This window comes from Sparus aurata, chromosome 6 (assembly GCF_900880675.1).
Source record: "Sparus aurata chromosome 6, fSpaAur1.1, whole genome shotgun sequence".
In the NCBI taxonomy this organism is placed as follows: domain Eukaryota; kingdom Metazoa; phylum Chordata; class Actinopteri; order Spariformes; family Sparidae; genus Sparus; species Sparus aurata.
In genome coordinates this window covers 9051978-9066356 of record NC_044192.1, presented here as the reverse complement: position 1 = coordinate 9066356, position 14379 = coordinate 9051978, and the positions used below count along the sequence as shown (strand labels likewise).

The following is a 14379-nucleotide window of genomic DNA, read 5'->3' as shown; positions in this document are numbered from 1 at the left end:
AGATACTGGAGGAAAACAATCCTGCCGCACTGAAAATTATACAGTTAGAAAAAACACAAAGGCAAAACCAGGGCAGACCTTACGTACGTCACACATAGATGTCACGAAATCCACCAGGGTGTCTTGCAGAACGTGTGTGTGTGTGTGTGTGTGTGCGCGCATGTGTTTTGGCAGTCAGAGTGATGAGCGAGGGGGAAAGCAGGGGGACCCCCCGCCAGGCGTCCTCATGCATTATCAACCCGCAGCTCCCCAGCAGGCATCAACCAACCACATACCAGGGTGTCGAGCTTTTATACCGCCGCGGGCAGGTTCGGGTCTTTAATATGGGGCGACTTTCAACTTTCCTTATTCCTCTACGCGACTGCAAACCTGACCTGACACATGAAATGAACACACGCACACACAGAACGAGAATAAAATAAAAGGTTTTCACCATTTAATTAAAATTGATTGTCAGGATAATAATAATAATAATAACAATAATAATAATAATACACAAAAATTGTGCTTGGTGTGCTTAACTGAAGTGAGGCAAATGAAATATATATATATATATGTGTGTACACACATACACACACACACTCACACTTGTATATCACATGTATGTACAAACGACAATTACAATATTGCAATGTGAGTCCACATGTCAAGCAGCTGTAACTCTGGAGAACATTTTAGGCTTTTGAATTCACATCCTGCCTTAGATTCAGATATTACGATGAAGTCACCAATACAGTCAACCGCTTCACAATCACACAGTGTTTGATGTTCGTTACAACTACCTGCTGCAGTATTATTGCCTTCAAACAATTGCATGTATGATTTAGAGATGGATTACAGCTTGTACTTGAACATGCCGGTTAGTTACAATGAATCCCTGGACTGATGCCACGGCCAGCTCAGTGACAGCAAGTTCCAAGCGATGCTTTGATCAGAGACAGAATATTCAACCTGAAATATGCAGTGTTAATTTTGGACACCAAGCACCTTGGGAAAAGATTTTAAGATACCATGAAAAACTACGTCACAGTAGAAGACTGCCACCTTGTGGAGGAACACGACCAAATCTCTTTGTGATAAAGTGCTGCTTCTCTCACTGATCAGACGTTTTCCCTGACGCCACAGCTACACAAGTGACAGTGACAATGATTCATTTCTTAATCTCAGATCATTCACTGGCAGTAATGAAACGAAGGAGTTCCATAGATTCTCACAAGACTATGGCGTGAGGTTGCTGGGAAACAAAAGCAGATATTTGTGCGGTATGATTGCCTTAAATTAAAAGCAGTCTAAGTGAATGATGCTTTCATCACATCAGCCTCAAGGCACATTAAATACACTTCATGTGAAAAGTGTTACCGCTGAAAGCTGTAATTACTGCTGCAGCTCTTGCTCTCTAACACACAAACACACTCCAAACAATTTGCCCATATGGCTGCTCAGTGTTGTGTGTTGGCAGCATGTCAATGGCTGACACAAAATAAACTTTTGTTTTTCCATTCGTTTTTTTTTCTGCAAGCCGAGCGTCTCATCTGTCATAACAGTCTGTTCAAGTTTACTGAACACAGCCATGAAAACAAACTCCAGATGAGATCAATAGGCAGCGATGATGGAAGCAAACTAAGTGACTGAACAGGATGGTGAACAGAGACCTGCGAGAAAGCATTGTAAACCATGTTCATGAAATCAGCAATAAAATCAACAATGTGTCAAAATTAAACATACAGTCTCCCTGTTAATGATCACCTTAAAAAACCTGCCTTAATTTTACAGTCAGCTTTGCAACCAGTCTTTCACTCAGTGGCAGTATACAATCACCATCCTTACATTCAGAGCTCCAGCTGATCCTTCCTGGCTGCTCGACTTCGGCGTTCTGTCCTGCTCAAACTCGAGCTCTGTCGGGCTCACGAGGGCGTCACCGCCGCAGAGCCCTGACTGGGTTTTCCAGCCGGCACCTCGTACTTGAAGACCACGCTAAACAGCTTTCCTCCCAGTCTGTCTGCCAGCCACGAGTTCTTGATGACGGCCATCTTGAGGCTCTCGCAGCTGAGCATGGCGTAGTAGTTGGTGTGAATGGCTCGGCCCATTCCCTCGATGATCACCAGGTCGGTCTGTCGCTCCCGCACCACCTGCGCCAGCACTTTGTCCAGACGGCTAGGCAGAGAATATAACGTGATAACATCTTTTGCTACACTAGATGACAACAATTACAGTATGTCTGATAAATTCTCCATCAGGTTTTTAGAGTCCTGGCTTTTAAAAGTGTAAATGTCCAGCACAAACTTGACCCACCCACTAGGATATCATATATTGCATCTATCGAAAGGGTAAAAGTGTAAGTATCTACAATAAAACATAGAAAACTATAGAACTGAATGCTGGATGTTGAAAAGCTGACGCTAAACTGCATTGCTGGCTCCAAAAGTTGATTTACACCAATATATAAGATGTGGAATCTTTTAAGTTTTTTAAAATTGAAAATTTAACAAATTCAACTCTCCTACGAAGATATATTATCTACAATCAAATACAATATCCTCACTTCACATATTCTTTCTGTTAATCTGTCAAAGCAGATGTCCAGTGAAAAATTTGCCAAGTAACCAACCTCAGATCCAGACAGGGTGAACTGGAACCGCTCTGGACCAGCGTCAACCTGTCCTCCCTCAGACCAGCTCTACAAATCACACAGACCACAGTTCACTGAACATCATCTTCAGCTGTTTTTAAAAGCTTTTTTCAGTGTGAAAGCAGGAGGTCAGACACAGAAAATTATCTTAAAATGGAAAGATAATTATATAATAACGTGAAAAGGGCAGTAACTCCTCATCGGTCTGTTTTTAACATCACTCACTGAATCACTGGATCCATAGCAGCGATTCTTTCGGTCAATATTTGCAGTTCACCATTCGTTACGTCATTCAAAGCTGGACCAGAGTTGCTGGCCAACACAACCTAAAAGCCAGACAGACAGAAGAGTTAGATTAACATTTAACTAATATTCATTAATTGAGAGCGCGCTGTTACAGTTCCTTACCTCTGTTCCTCGAGAGAGAAGCTCTCTGACAAAAGGAATCACCCCTAGAATGATGTCTACTCCACTATTATCTACGAAAAACAAGGCACACTTATGAGGAGGACCCTGCAAGAGAAAACCAGGATGGGTTGTTTTCAAGCACTAATCATCACAAAGACATAACACAGAAACACTGTTGCAGCAAATAACTTGGTTTTGAAATGAAAGAGCAGAGAAAAAAACTGACCCTTAATCTCTCAAGCCACTGGTCATAGGAGTCGACAAGCCATGGTCGCTCTGAGGAGAAAAAAATAAATAAATAAATTAGTCCAAGGTGCCAAATCTGTGGACCTAAAGTCATTCTAAGAGTCTCTCAATATTTCATTTGTTTATTGCTGCTCAAAAAGATATTAAAGGTTCAATATAATGCTCATTTTCAGGTTCATACTTCTATTTTGGGCTTCTACTAGAAGATGTTTACTTGCTTCAGTGTCTCTGTCTGAAGGCTCTGTTTCAGCTCCCGTCTCTTTAACGCCTCGCTACCGTAAACCCACGTCTGCTCTGATTGGTCAGCTCTCACAGGCCTGAGCAGGGACGGCCCAGCGTGTTCCCACATTACCTTTGCCGTCATTTTTGCAACCGTGAGCGACCATTCCTGCATGTCTCGAGACAGCCAATCACCAGCACTATTAGATACTGGCACAACAAGCATGCTGCATGCTTTTTCCCTCAATGACGCTGATGAAATTGAAGTCTTAGGGTCTTGGAATTTGGTTTTGAATGAAGAGACATTTTTTAATACTGGAGAGTATCGCTGCAATTTGGTCAGTGCCATAAAAAGTATCGAAAGACGATACCTGGCCCTTCAACTAGAAGTGCTTTCCAATCGGAAAAGATATGCAACTGTCATTTCCAACAATATGGGACCTTTAAACAAAAAAGAAAAACTAACATGGAAATCTGAGAGAGAGAGAGAAGAGAAATACTTTGCTACCTTCCAGCTGCCGTTTAGCCTGCTCAAAGCCAAACTCAGGATCAGATTCCAGGACACTGCATGACATCAAAAAGAAAATATGCAAAAGTGAGACATTTGGATCACAGGATGAAAATCAAAACATCAAACTTACCAAATATTCAGACTGAAACCTACATTAATCTGCCTCTGCAGCACATCCTGTAATAGATAACGAGCATTTCACGCCATAGCTGACCTTTTAGGCCATCACAAGATAAGATCACTGTGATTCCCTGTCAACAGACTTACTCGAATCTTCAAATGGCAACAGAAACTTAAGATAATCTTAAAGAATCTTCGGGATGCTGTTCCATTCTTTTTTTCTTGATGAATGATAGGCATTCCTGAGGTTCTTTAACAGTTTTTTTTTATTTGGTTTACTTTGAATCCGTGCTGCCTCGTGGTCACTAACTTATCAAACCAATGTAACACTGCCAAACTGGTCACCACAGCAGTGAAATGAAAAACTCCCCAGTTCAAATCTGTTGCAGCACGAAACTACAATATACAACCAGAGCCTCTCCCACTGACCACAATCCGGCAGAGCAGGATACAAAATCCATTAACTCCACTCACTCTGACACGGCCTTGGCTCCCCAGTCGAACACATTTCCGGCCAGGACGCCCCTGACCAGGGCGAACTGTCTCTCTTCCCAGCTCAACTCCTCCAAGGACTTCACTGCCTTCTGGTAGTACTTGAGGGCGATGTCATTCTCATTCTGTTTGATCTAAAAGAGAGAAGTGATATGAAACAGCAAGTTTAAACAGAATTAAAAGACTGGTAATCTTCAGCTTTCAGAGATGTAAAACAAAAAGCTAAACACTGAAAATATGTCAAGAATAATGATTCTAGGTTGAAATCATGAGGTAGAAATAAATTGTCTGTGCAACAACATGAGCCTGTATGAAAACATAAAATTGTAAGAAGCTGGCAAATGTGATCAGTGAGGGCCGCACAGGCTGACACACAAAAGAAGACAAAAAAGACAGAGTAGGTTGATAGATTTCACTCAGACCTTAGAGTAGGGATCAGGAAAGTTGAACTCGTTTAAACAGTGTTCCCTCGTGTCTAACAGACTTCTGACAGTGAGGGATCCATAAGCACTAGGTGAGAAGAGAAGCACTCTACATTAGCCAGAGAGAAAACAGACACACAACGGGGCTGGGGGCAGTGGATGCATAGCACTTGTGGTGCTTGTATTGTGGCTTGACACAGTGTTATGTTTCGTCTAATTTTATCGACAGCTCCGTGTTTATCATTCTGATATCATCACAGTTTTTAAAAAAAAGATGGAAAGCCATAGACATTCAACATCAAGTCTTCGCTTTTTCATTGACAAACACTTTGGCAGTTACAGCAGGTACGAAGACATGAAACTAATGCAGATGTTGAAGAAAAGACTTGAAGTTTAGTCGACTTAAAGCAATCTTTGGGTCAGACAGAGTAAAAACAAGAACAGTCCTTACAAAGGCTGATGGCGGAGCGTCTGAAGCTTGTGTCTGTATTTCTGGCGGAACTTCTCGGCTCGCTCGGCTGCCTCCGGCATGTCGGGCTGGCTCGCGACGGCTCTCTTGACCACCTGCTCAGAGAAAACAAGAACAGTAATCAGCTATGTTCAAAACATCCACAGCATACAAGTACTGAGGGGGAAAAATAAACAAATAAAACCAATATTTACATTAATGCAGATAACAAGTTAAACACAGATGATGTGACATGATATCATACTGTGATTAGTGATGCACAGGTTAGGACTTTATTCAGCGGATACTGATTACCTGTTTCTCATGGCCGATTCTATGAAGATTATTGTTAATTTCACATTTTTGTATTTTAAAAAGAAGTTCCTAACTTGTAGTTTATGCACACCTGAGGGTAAGAACACGAAGATATAGAGAGCCAGATATAATGAGATATTACAGATTTGTTTCCTCCTCTCTCTCTCCCTTTGCAAAACATATATTGCAATCATCAATATCATGTTTCTTACTCTGAAACCATTTTTAATGGTGGATTGCAAACCAACTTTCAAGGTTCAAACTGCTTCCTACTGTAGCCGACGTAATAAATGCTTCAATGTGTTATATTATTGAACAATATAAATATTATCTATTTATCTGGCACGATTTCACTGATAAAAAGGAAGTACCTGCTCTGAACCGTTAGCTGATTGCAAAGCACAGTGTTTACTGCTATTCTACATATTCTGAGCCGTGATTACATTTCCTATTTGTTCAATTGACAAAAGAAAATAGCTGCTGAAAAGGAAATACAACCCCGAATCGCTGACATGTCTAATACTGTTTGGTGGCATGTGGTTGGTAATGTGTTGAAATGTTAATGTATACAAATCACAAACATGGCAGATTCACACAGGATTAAGATCACAGACGCCCCACGATTATTACGACTTAGTTGAGGTCCCCAGGTAATAGTAGTCTCTTGCGAATAAATCCTTAGATGAGCAATATTCTGGCTCTACATGCTGATTTCCCCCGCTGCTTCTCTGATGTCCCTGCTCTCACTCTTGCTCCTCTTTTGATATTTTCACATGTAACTCAGCGGAATAAATGTCTGTAATCCGGTTTTGCAGCTGCCAGCTGCAGCGCTCTCACTCAATGCTGCAGTTACCTGTTAATTTCAGACTCCAGATTCGAAAAGCATGAACTGACATCTTACCCCATCTAGGGCCTCTTCGAAGCAGTACAGCCAGTATTCACGGGCCAGAGCGTCCTCTGTGAGATCCATGGTGTCGGGGATGTAAGATGAAGGGTCCTGCAGCAGAGGCAGGTTCACCAGCTGCCTCTCCAGACGGTCCATCTCCAACATGTCAAACTAGACACAACAAAGACACAGAGAGGACACATGCTGTCTGTCTTTCCACAACTGCACAGTGCTTCTTTCAGCTCCTCAAAACATCAAAGCCAATCCAGCTCTCACTCAGATTATTCTCAAATATATTTAACAGTGTTTGCCTTTTCGCAGCAATACTGTGGTAGATTTCACACGGTTAGTAAGACAACACCGCAGACAGGAAGAAACATTCTTGCAAGATTTCATCCTAAAAGCCAGAGGAAGCAAACAGATTAATTAATTGCGGGACACAATCAATAGTCCATTAGAGGAAGTCAATTGAAGAATATACATCGATAGAGGGTTTCTTGAGTGCCAAGTCCCCAAAGATTAATTAATACTTCATTTGCAGTGCTGCATCACACAGTTTGCACTAATGAAAACTAGTTAATGAAAGCCAGGAAAGAAGCAGGAAATTCAGTGGTGAGAGTGGCAGCTAATGCTAACGGAGGCTAACAGCTCCTGATGCTCTACATTACCGAGGCCTGCCAGCTCAGAGTATCACACCAAAGACCCAAAAACATCAAACACTGTTTTTTTCCCCATCTTCACAGCAGGAACAAAACAGCAGTCAGATCTTCATCAAAATCAAAGCTGAGCTAAAAGGAAACTCTCAGGACTCTCTCATGCCTGACATGACTAAATACTTAATTGGTGCGCCGACATCTAAAGAACGAGGCACTGTGAGCTGCACGTCATCAAACCAGGGCACACAAGTGAAGCAGACTGAGGTACTTACGGGAAACTGAAGTAGAGAGTTAGGAAGACAAGAGGAATGTGTGGAGAGGAGATGAAAAAAAGATTTTCAGATATTAATGAATGTCTTATGGATGTTGAAGGCTTCAGTACGGACAGCAATGATCCCATAAAGGAGATTAGAAGACCACAGATAGATACAGAGTTTATATAGAGTCAAGAAACCAGAAAATATTCACATTTAAAAATTTTTACATCTTTACTCAAGTCGATTAATCAATTATGAAAATAGCTGATGATAATTTAAGAGGTGACAGCTCATCTATTAATCGTTTCAGATTTAAATGCGATCGCTCGGACTCACCGTCCCACTGCGTGCACGCTGCATGGGGTTCATATCTGGAGACACGCTCATCAGACCTGAGCTTCCTGCATAATTCTCCCCCCAACTGTACTGGTTTGGATCTAGAGGAGAAGAAGAAGGTGAATCATGATATGTGTATGTTGTAACATTTGCATTATAGTGCATTTTCTCATTTTTAAGACCAGTATTCATACTTCTTTTTATGTGGTTATTTGGCGTAATTTCAGTCTGTTATTAGTCTTCATGTCGGGGGTGTATGAGGTACAACAGTCAGCGTATTTCCAGTTGATTGTCTGTGTTTTAAAATGTTAGGATAAGGCAACTGGTTGGTGCTGCAGAAGAACAGCAACTCCTCAGTTCCATGAGGCAAAATTACCGTTTTTGCTAAAGGAGTCTGGTGACTTTAGAGAGATATAAAAGCATAGTCTCCCACTGGCATGATCTTTCTGACAGCAAGGTAAAGCAGTGAAAACATTACAGATACAGCGTAAATGTTCACTGATAATGTTTTTTAGGAGGGCCTTTTTAGAGGTGTCTGAGTACAGTTTGGTACGGCCCTCATCCACAGCCGTACATTGCTCTCGACCCTGGAAGCCGCCATCTACTGTAGGTGATATACTGACTTAGGAAAAGTATCTCATACATCTTCTTTTGGTAAAGGAGGTGGTTTCAAAACTGAAGACTGGAGATTTTATTCATACCTGACATTAGCGAAAACATACAGGAACCTGCTTCCTGTAAGACTACAAGTTTCCAGGGAGCTCAATGTGTGAGGGAGGAGTTGCCTAATGTGAGTGAAAGCTACAGCGAATAGTTCCACATAAAAGTCGCACTTTTACAAAAAGAGATATTTTCAAAATACTTTTCCTTTACACACTGTTGAATGACATTCATATGTTTCAGCCTAATATTCATCTATACATACAGTGGCCCTGTTGACATCAAATTGAGCAAAATAATTTGAATTTGTAGCTTTTTCCTTACTGTCCTCCTCTGCTCCTTTAAGAAATGCTCCAATGGCTCCCAGATAACCTTCATGTCTTAGAAACAAGGCCTGAACTTCACCCTGAAAAAACAAAGAACAAAATCTGTGTTGGAGGTCGAACACTGTCAAGTTCAGCACAAAAAACAAAGTTCAAGATTAAACTCAGATTTATTGGTGAGAATGAGAAAAAAACAGACAATTAGGGAGGCTTGTAGAGCACTAAGAGGATGTGTCCTTGCCTTGGTGAAGAAGTTGATGCTGTAGGTGATTGTGTGCATGGTGACGGGGTGTCCTCTGATGAAGAAGCCTCCAAAGTAAACTCTGGACAGGTTGTGGAGCTTCGCATACAGACAGGCCAGCTGTCCGATGTCGTTGCTGATCATATGGAGTAAGCTCTTGGCCATATCTTCTTTAGAGAACTCTGCAATTCGGAAGAGAGTTACAGAGACATGACGACAAAATATCGACATCACAAGATTGACATTTGAATATTTCAGTACTAATATATTGACAGTACAATGGCAGGGACTCTTCAGTAAAACTTCAAATTAGGAAGCTTATAACTTTTCCACCCACCTTTCAAGTACTAAGTAAGTAAGTAAAAAGAAGGGTGGAGGTTTAATGTATGAATTGGTCTGATAAAAAAAATGTAACTGCATATACATCCTACAATACCTAAAGTGTGTACAGTCTTTTATTGACCTGGATCGATAAATATATACAGTAACGGGGAAGTGTGTGTCCATGTGTCACCTTTGTCAGCAGTTGCAGACTTTCCAAAACTACTCGCAATAAGATCTCCAGTCAATCCCAAAGACCCGTAAGATCCTCCGTAGATATCTTTAACCAGCATGTCGACACTGGTGTGCTGCCCTTTTGAGGCCAACTGTAGCAACTCATCAAATCTCTACAGAAGAATAAAGGGTAGAGTTCAGGAGGCTTAAGGGAACAAAATATTACACTTAAAGGACATCTTTAATCGTAACAGCTGTTACAGTCTGACAGTAGAAGTTGTTTACGGTACCTTTGTTTTGGTGAGCAAGGCTCCGAGGCCCCAGAACGTCCCTCCACCTATCGAGCTTCCTCCTATTCGCTCAAATTTGTCCTCTGATTCAACCTGTTCAAGAGGGAGAGACCCTGGTTTATACAAATGCTAGACATCTGGAAAAAGCCACCACTGAACAGTAAACACAAGATGCAGTTTTACTATGTCAGTCATTTTAATAGCCTCTATCCTACACAGCAGCTAAAGACATAACCCTCAGTCAAAACTAGATCATTTCATTTAAAGGGTAAGCGCCTCAAGCCACTACCTACAAAATTAGGTCAAATTGTCTGGAGAGCCAAACTTGTACTGGATTTTTTGAGCAAAAAATATATACCGGAGCCAAGATACTGGAGGGTTAAACCATAAACATATTCTTAAAAGGTTACCACCACTCTTTGTTTCTGCCGACTCGTAGACTCTGTACTGAATGCACTGTTTACAAACTGATGTAACATTTTTGTCTAGAATTTGTAGTAGAATGTGGAGAGTCATCTATAAAATGTCAGAGGATTAAAAAAATATGGTCAAGGTGATGTCCTCAAATTACTATAGGGCTGCAACAAACGATTATTTTGATTATGGATTATTTAAACGATTACTAGATGAATGGTTTTCTTTGTACAATGTGAAAAAATAGCTCTTCCCGATTTCCCAGAGCCCAAAGTAACGTCTTAAAATTGCTCAATAAGTCCATCCAGCAGTTTAAAACCCAAAGACTTGTCGTTATCTACAATAAATGACAGAGAAAAGCAGCAAATGAATCAAAATATAATTTTGTCTTTCGATCAGTTAATCGAATAACTGACTAAACATTGTAGCTCTAGTTTAACATCATGTTAACATAAAAATAGCAACAATTTCTCACACCGGAGAGAATGAAACGAGAGAATTATAAGTGATTTTGCGTCATAATTGGCTTAAACAATGACAGATTTTTTAACTACTAACTAACTACAACTAATGCTCATTTAGTCAACCAAGCTCTACTTTAAATTCTTTATCAGGGAGACCTCCTTTCCTTACTTCAGGTTACCAGTTATTACCTTCACTATGGAGACCCCTGAGCCGATGTTTACGAGCAGGTAAGGGAAGATGTCTGGTTGAGTCGTCTGAAAGCGGAACTCTGAGTCGGCATGCTTGGCATAAACGAACGCCTCGTGGGGTATGTTCCTCAGCACGAAGTTACAGCCCTTGATGAGACAAGTCATCTCATCCTCTTTGTCCACTCTGCCACAATGAAAGAGTCAATTAAGTCTGGCCACAGATGATTTAAACTAAATCTTTTATCCTCATTAAGTTTCCTTTTTTTAAATCAGTATTACTTGATATTTACATTTTACTACAACAAGAAGCTGTGCGTGGAGAACCAACTAGACACGTTAATTCTAAAGAAATACGTAGGGAAATTTTCACTAATATGTTCCCCTTTCTCTGAGTTTAATCACCACCGGGGGATGCAGATGATATAAAGACAACCATTATACGAGTGCTCTGTTGCTTCACAATGTTTGGTTAGCCAGCAAAGTGGCTGCCGCAGTTTGAAAGCCAATAAAAAGTGGATGCTTTCCAGAGCGGTCTTCATAACAGAGTGAAATCAAATCAAATACAATAAGGTCGCCTCAAGGATCAAATTTGTTTTGTGTTTCAATCTGATTCGCAGGAAGAAGGCAGGATATTGCTTTGAGTGCAAAAACAGTTACAGGATGAGGAGAGGCCAATTGTTGTGACAACTTAGTCATCCATAATATGCCCGAAAAGTCCCTTCCTTTCTGTTTGTGTTGTTGCATGCAGCCTCTACGGTACAACAATGTGCAGCATCAGTCCCAAAGCAACAACAAAATACTCACTTGAGTCCCAGTTTCCTCTCAATGAGCTCTTTGAACTTGTGTGCCCCTCCACCTGTGGCTTTGATGACTTTGGTTTCTGTGTTGACCAGATGGTCTTTGATGAAGTCCAGACATGTTTCAATGTAGGCATTTTCAAACTTGATAAAGTGCAGGCGGGCAGTGACCTCTTCCTGCACGGAGATTTCATAGAGCTTGTCACTGGCAGCCTCCTGGGATGGAAACAGAGAATGAATCCTCCATGTAGTGTATGTTGGGTCATCTAGATAACAGCTGTTAGCTGTGGCGTGTTCACATACAGATAGTGCAGGTTAACAGGGGATGTGAGCTTTACCCTGTGCATGCAATTTGGACTGTGTGTGATGCAGGAAAGCTTAGCACAATGACATAACCGTTTTTACAGGAATATTTACCTTCGTAGCTTTGTCGAAAGACCGAACTTTGGCCACTTTGTGTTGTACAGTCGAGTAGTAGGCAAGCTTTGTGAGAGACCCACCTGTTAAAGCAAAACAACATGAAGAAACCAGTTAGATAACAAAATATACAAGGTAGATTAGGATCCAGGCTTCAACCTAACGCCCTGTGGACTGTGGAGCTGTACTGTTAGCTAAACAGTGACGAAAAACACATAAAACATGAGCTAGCTTAGCTAGCAGCTAACGTCAACGCTGCTGCACTTGTCAAAGTTGGCCAGGTTTGTTTGCCACACCTTCGCTTTATCAGGTAAAGATAATCCTGAAATCTCAGCAAGACGTCCGCCGTCACGCTGCACACGCTTGCTGTCAAACGAATCGCAATTAAACACGAATTTAAGCTGCTAACGTTAGCTTTGTCTTGTTTACTCTCACTAAAAAGTCATGTGTTGTCACAGTACAAGGCTGCGGCATAGCTGCTCCAAAAGATTAGCTTCGTTCGAGCGAAAGTGGCCGAAGCAATGAAGAAAACTTGTACATTCTCAGGTACCTATGTCTATCGCGAACCGCTTTGCGTTCTCCAAATTGCGGAATATTTCGTCAGGAGGCAGAGTAATGCTTTTGTCCATGGTATGTCTACTTGTGCTGCTGTCAAGTCGAACAAATTCCGCCATGGTCGACAATGATTTGACGCTCCGTGCGTAGCGTACGAGCGTGCCCCCTCCAGCCGTCCAATCAGCATGCACGTACAGCCTGAGAGGCGGATGTGGTCCGTGGGGTAGATTTGTAAACATTTAAATCAGAGCATGAACTCAGTAAACACCTGTGCCATAAAGACACACCGTCGTTTTATTGTGTTCCCTCTGTCTATATCCGAACACAAAAATATGTTATTGTATTACCTACTCTGACTAAAAGCTGACATGAATTAACTATCGTAGGCGGATTCATATTATTTGTGAAAAATCTGCATTTCTTGTCAATAGAATCCATGTCATGTGACCCATTGATTCAAAATCAGTGCCGAAGTGTCTTCCTACACTGGTTGAGTGAGACACATTTTTTTATATTTAATTCTAGTCTTCGTTATATTTTCTATCAATATTTTCATGAAAAATCATCTTCTCGCACTGGTAAAATGAGAGATACCTCTTTTAACTGGTTTTCAGTGCTTGTGATATTTTTCGTTAACGTTTTTTCTTGCATAAGAAACAGAAGAACCATTAAAATTTAATAAAAAAGAGGAATCTGTCATTTAATTTGAGTAAATGAGTCACATGTCCTTTTTTAAACATAAGGAGCACTAAAATCCAGTAAAAAGACGTGTGTCTCATTCAACCAGTGTAAGAGAACATTTTGGCATTGATTAAGCTTATTAAAAAAAACTTTTTTGCTTTTAAAATCCTTTATCAAGCAGCAGCTCATTGGCGGGTAAGAAAAAATATATACTGTGCAGACACACATTGTTCCAACCTACATAACTTAATTGTTTTAATGCTAGCTGAGATACAAAAGGTTCCAACAAAAAAAAAATATGTCAGTATGAATTCTGGGGGGAGATTTTAAAAAATGAAGCACAATACATGAAGAATATTTCCATCTTATGATGAAAAAAGGTGCAGCAAAAACCGTGGGATCTTGGGTTTTAATATTTCACCAAGTGATGACATCCTGAAGCACCACTGAAGGGTTGAAACAAGCTGCTATAGTTTATGTAAATATGAGATACTGTGGCACAGTGTGGAATAAGATGTTCTGAAGCTACTGAAAGGATCAAAGAGAAAAACTGTCTCAACAGTGTCAATGAGGTTGACAGCTCCATGTACTGTATTTCTTTGTGTTAAAGGGCATGTACATAAACTAACCACTAGATGGTGATGTCCAGCCATAACTGAATTGTTTTGTTGTATGCTTTTTCGAGAAGACTATTGACTGCAAAGGGCTGGAAAATGGTTGTACAAACATGATTTAAATATAATTAAATTTGTAATATGGCTAAGTATAATATCCACATTGTAGAACGTGCTATTTTTGATACAGGTCAAATGTATTGATGATTTACTTTGGTTTCCCAGAGTTAAGAAAACACTTGTCTACAGGCCCCAGGAAACGTCCTATCATAATGATTTTGATATACCTTGTCA

At 40.7% G+C, this 14379-nt stretch overlaps 1 protein-coding gene across 2 annotated transcripts; it reads right to left on the bottom strand.

The window, feature by feature from the left end:
• Positions 1 to 409: 409 nt before the first annotated feature.
• On the bottom strand, positions 410 to 12946 carry pank4 (pantothenate kinase 4 (inactive)). 2 transcript variants are annotated; one of them, XM_030421408.1, is made up of 20 exons: positions 12786 to 12946; positions 12236 to 12318; positions 11826 to 12034; positions 11022 to 11205; positions 9955 to 10047; positions 9684 to 9837; positions 9170 to 9351; positions 8930 to 9011; positions 7946 to 8046; positions 7625 to 7630; positions 6712 to 6867; positions 5499 to 5611; positions 5048 to 5135; positions 4608 to 4759; positions 4011 to 4066; positions 3264 to 3313; positions 3038 to 3142; positions 2855 to 2955; positions 2609 to 2677; positions 410 to 2154 (listed from the first exon to the last, which is right to left on the bottom strand). In XM_030421408.1, the coding sequence occupies exons 1-20, from the start codon at positions 12907 to 12909 to the stop codon at positions 1905 to 1907; spliced, it is 2358 nt and encodes a 785-aa protein (XP_030277268.1). In that variant the 5' UTR covers positions 12910 to 12946; the 3' UTR covers positions 410 to 1904. The 2 variants fall into 2 exon arrangements, with proteins under 2 accessions (XP_030277268.1, XP_030277269.1); XM_030421409.1 differs by lacking the exon at positions 7625 to 7630.
• Between the last annotated feature and the right edge of the window lie 1433 nt (positions 12947 to 14379).

What these genes read in the sequence shown, in the direction of transcription:
- pank4 (XM_030421408.1), bottom strand. Translation starts at nt 12,909, where the DNA reads ATGGCGGAATTTGTTCGACTTGACAGCAGCACAAGTAGACATACCATG. An exon ending in CTTTCGACAAAGCTACGAAG is followed by an intron (nt 12,035 to 12,235) that starts GTAAATATTCCT and finishes TTTCCATCCCAG; the next exon opens with GAGGCTGCCAGTGACAAGCT. An exon ending in ACGCTCCGCCATCAGCCTTT is followed by an intron (nt 5,136 to 5,498) that starts GTAAGGACTGTT and finishes CTTCTCACCTAG; the next exon opens with TGCTTATGGATCCCTCACTG.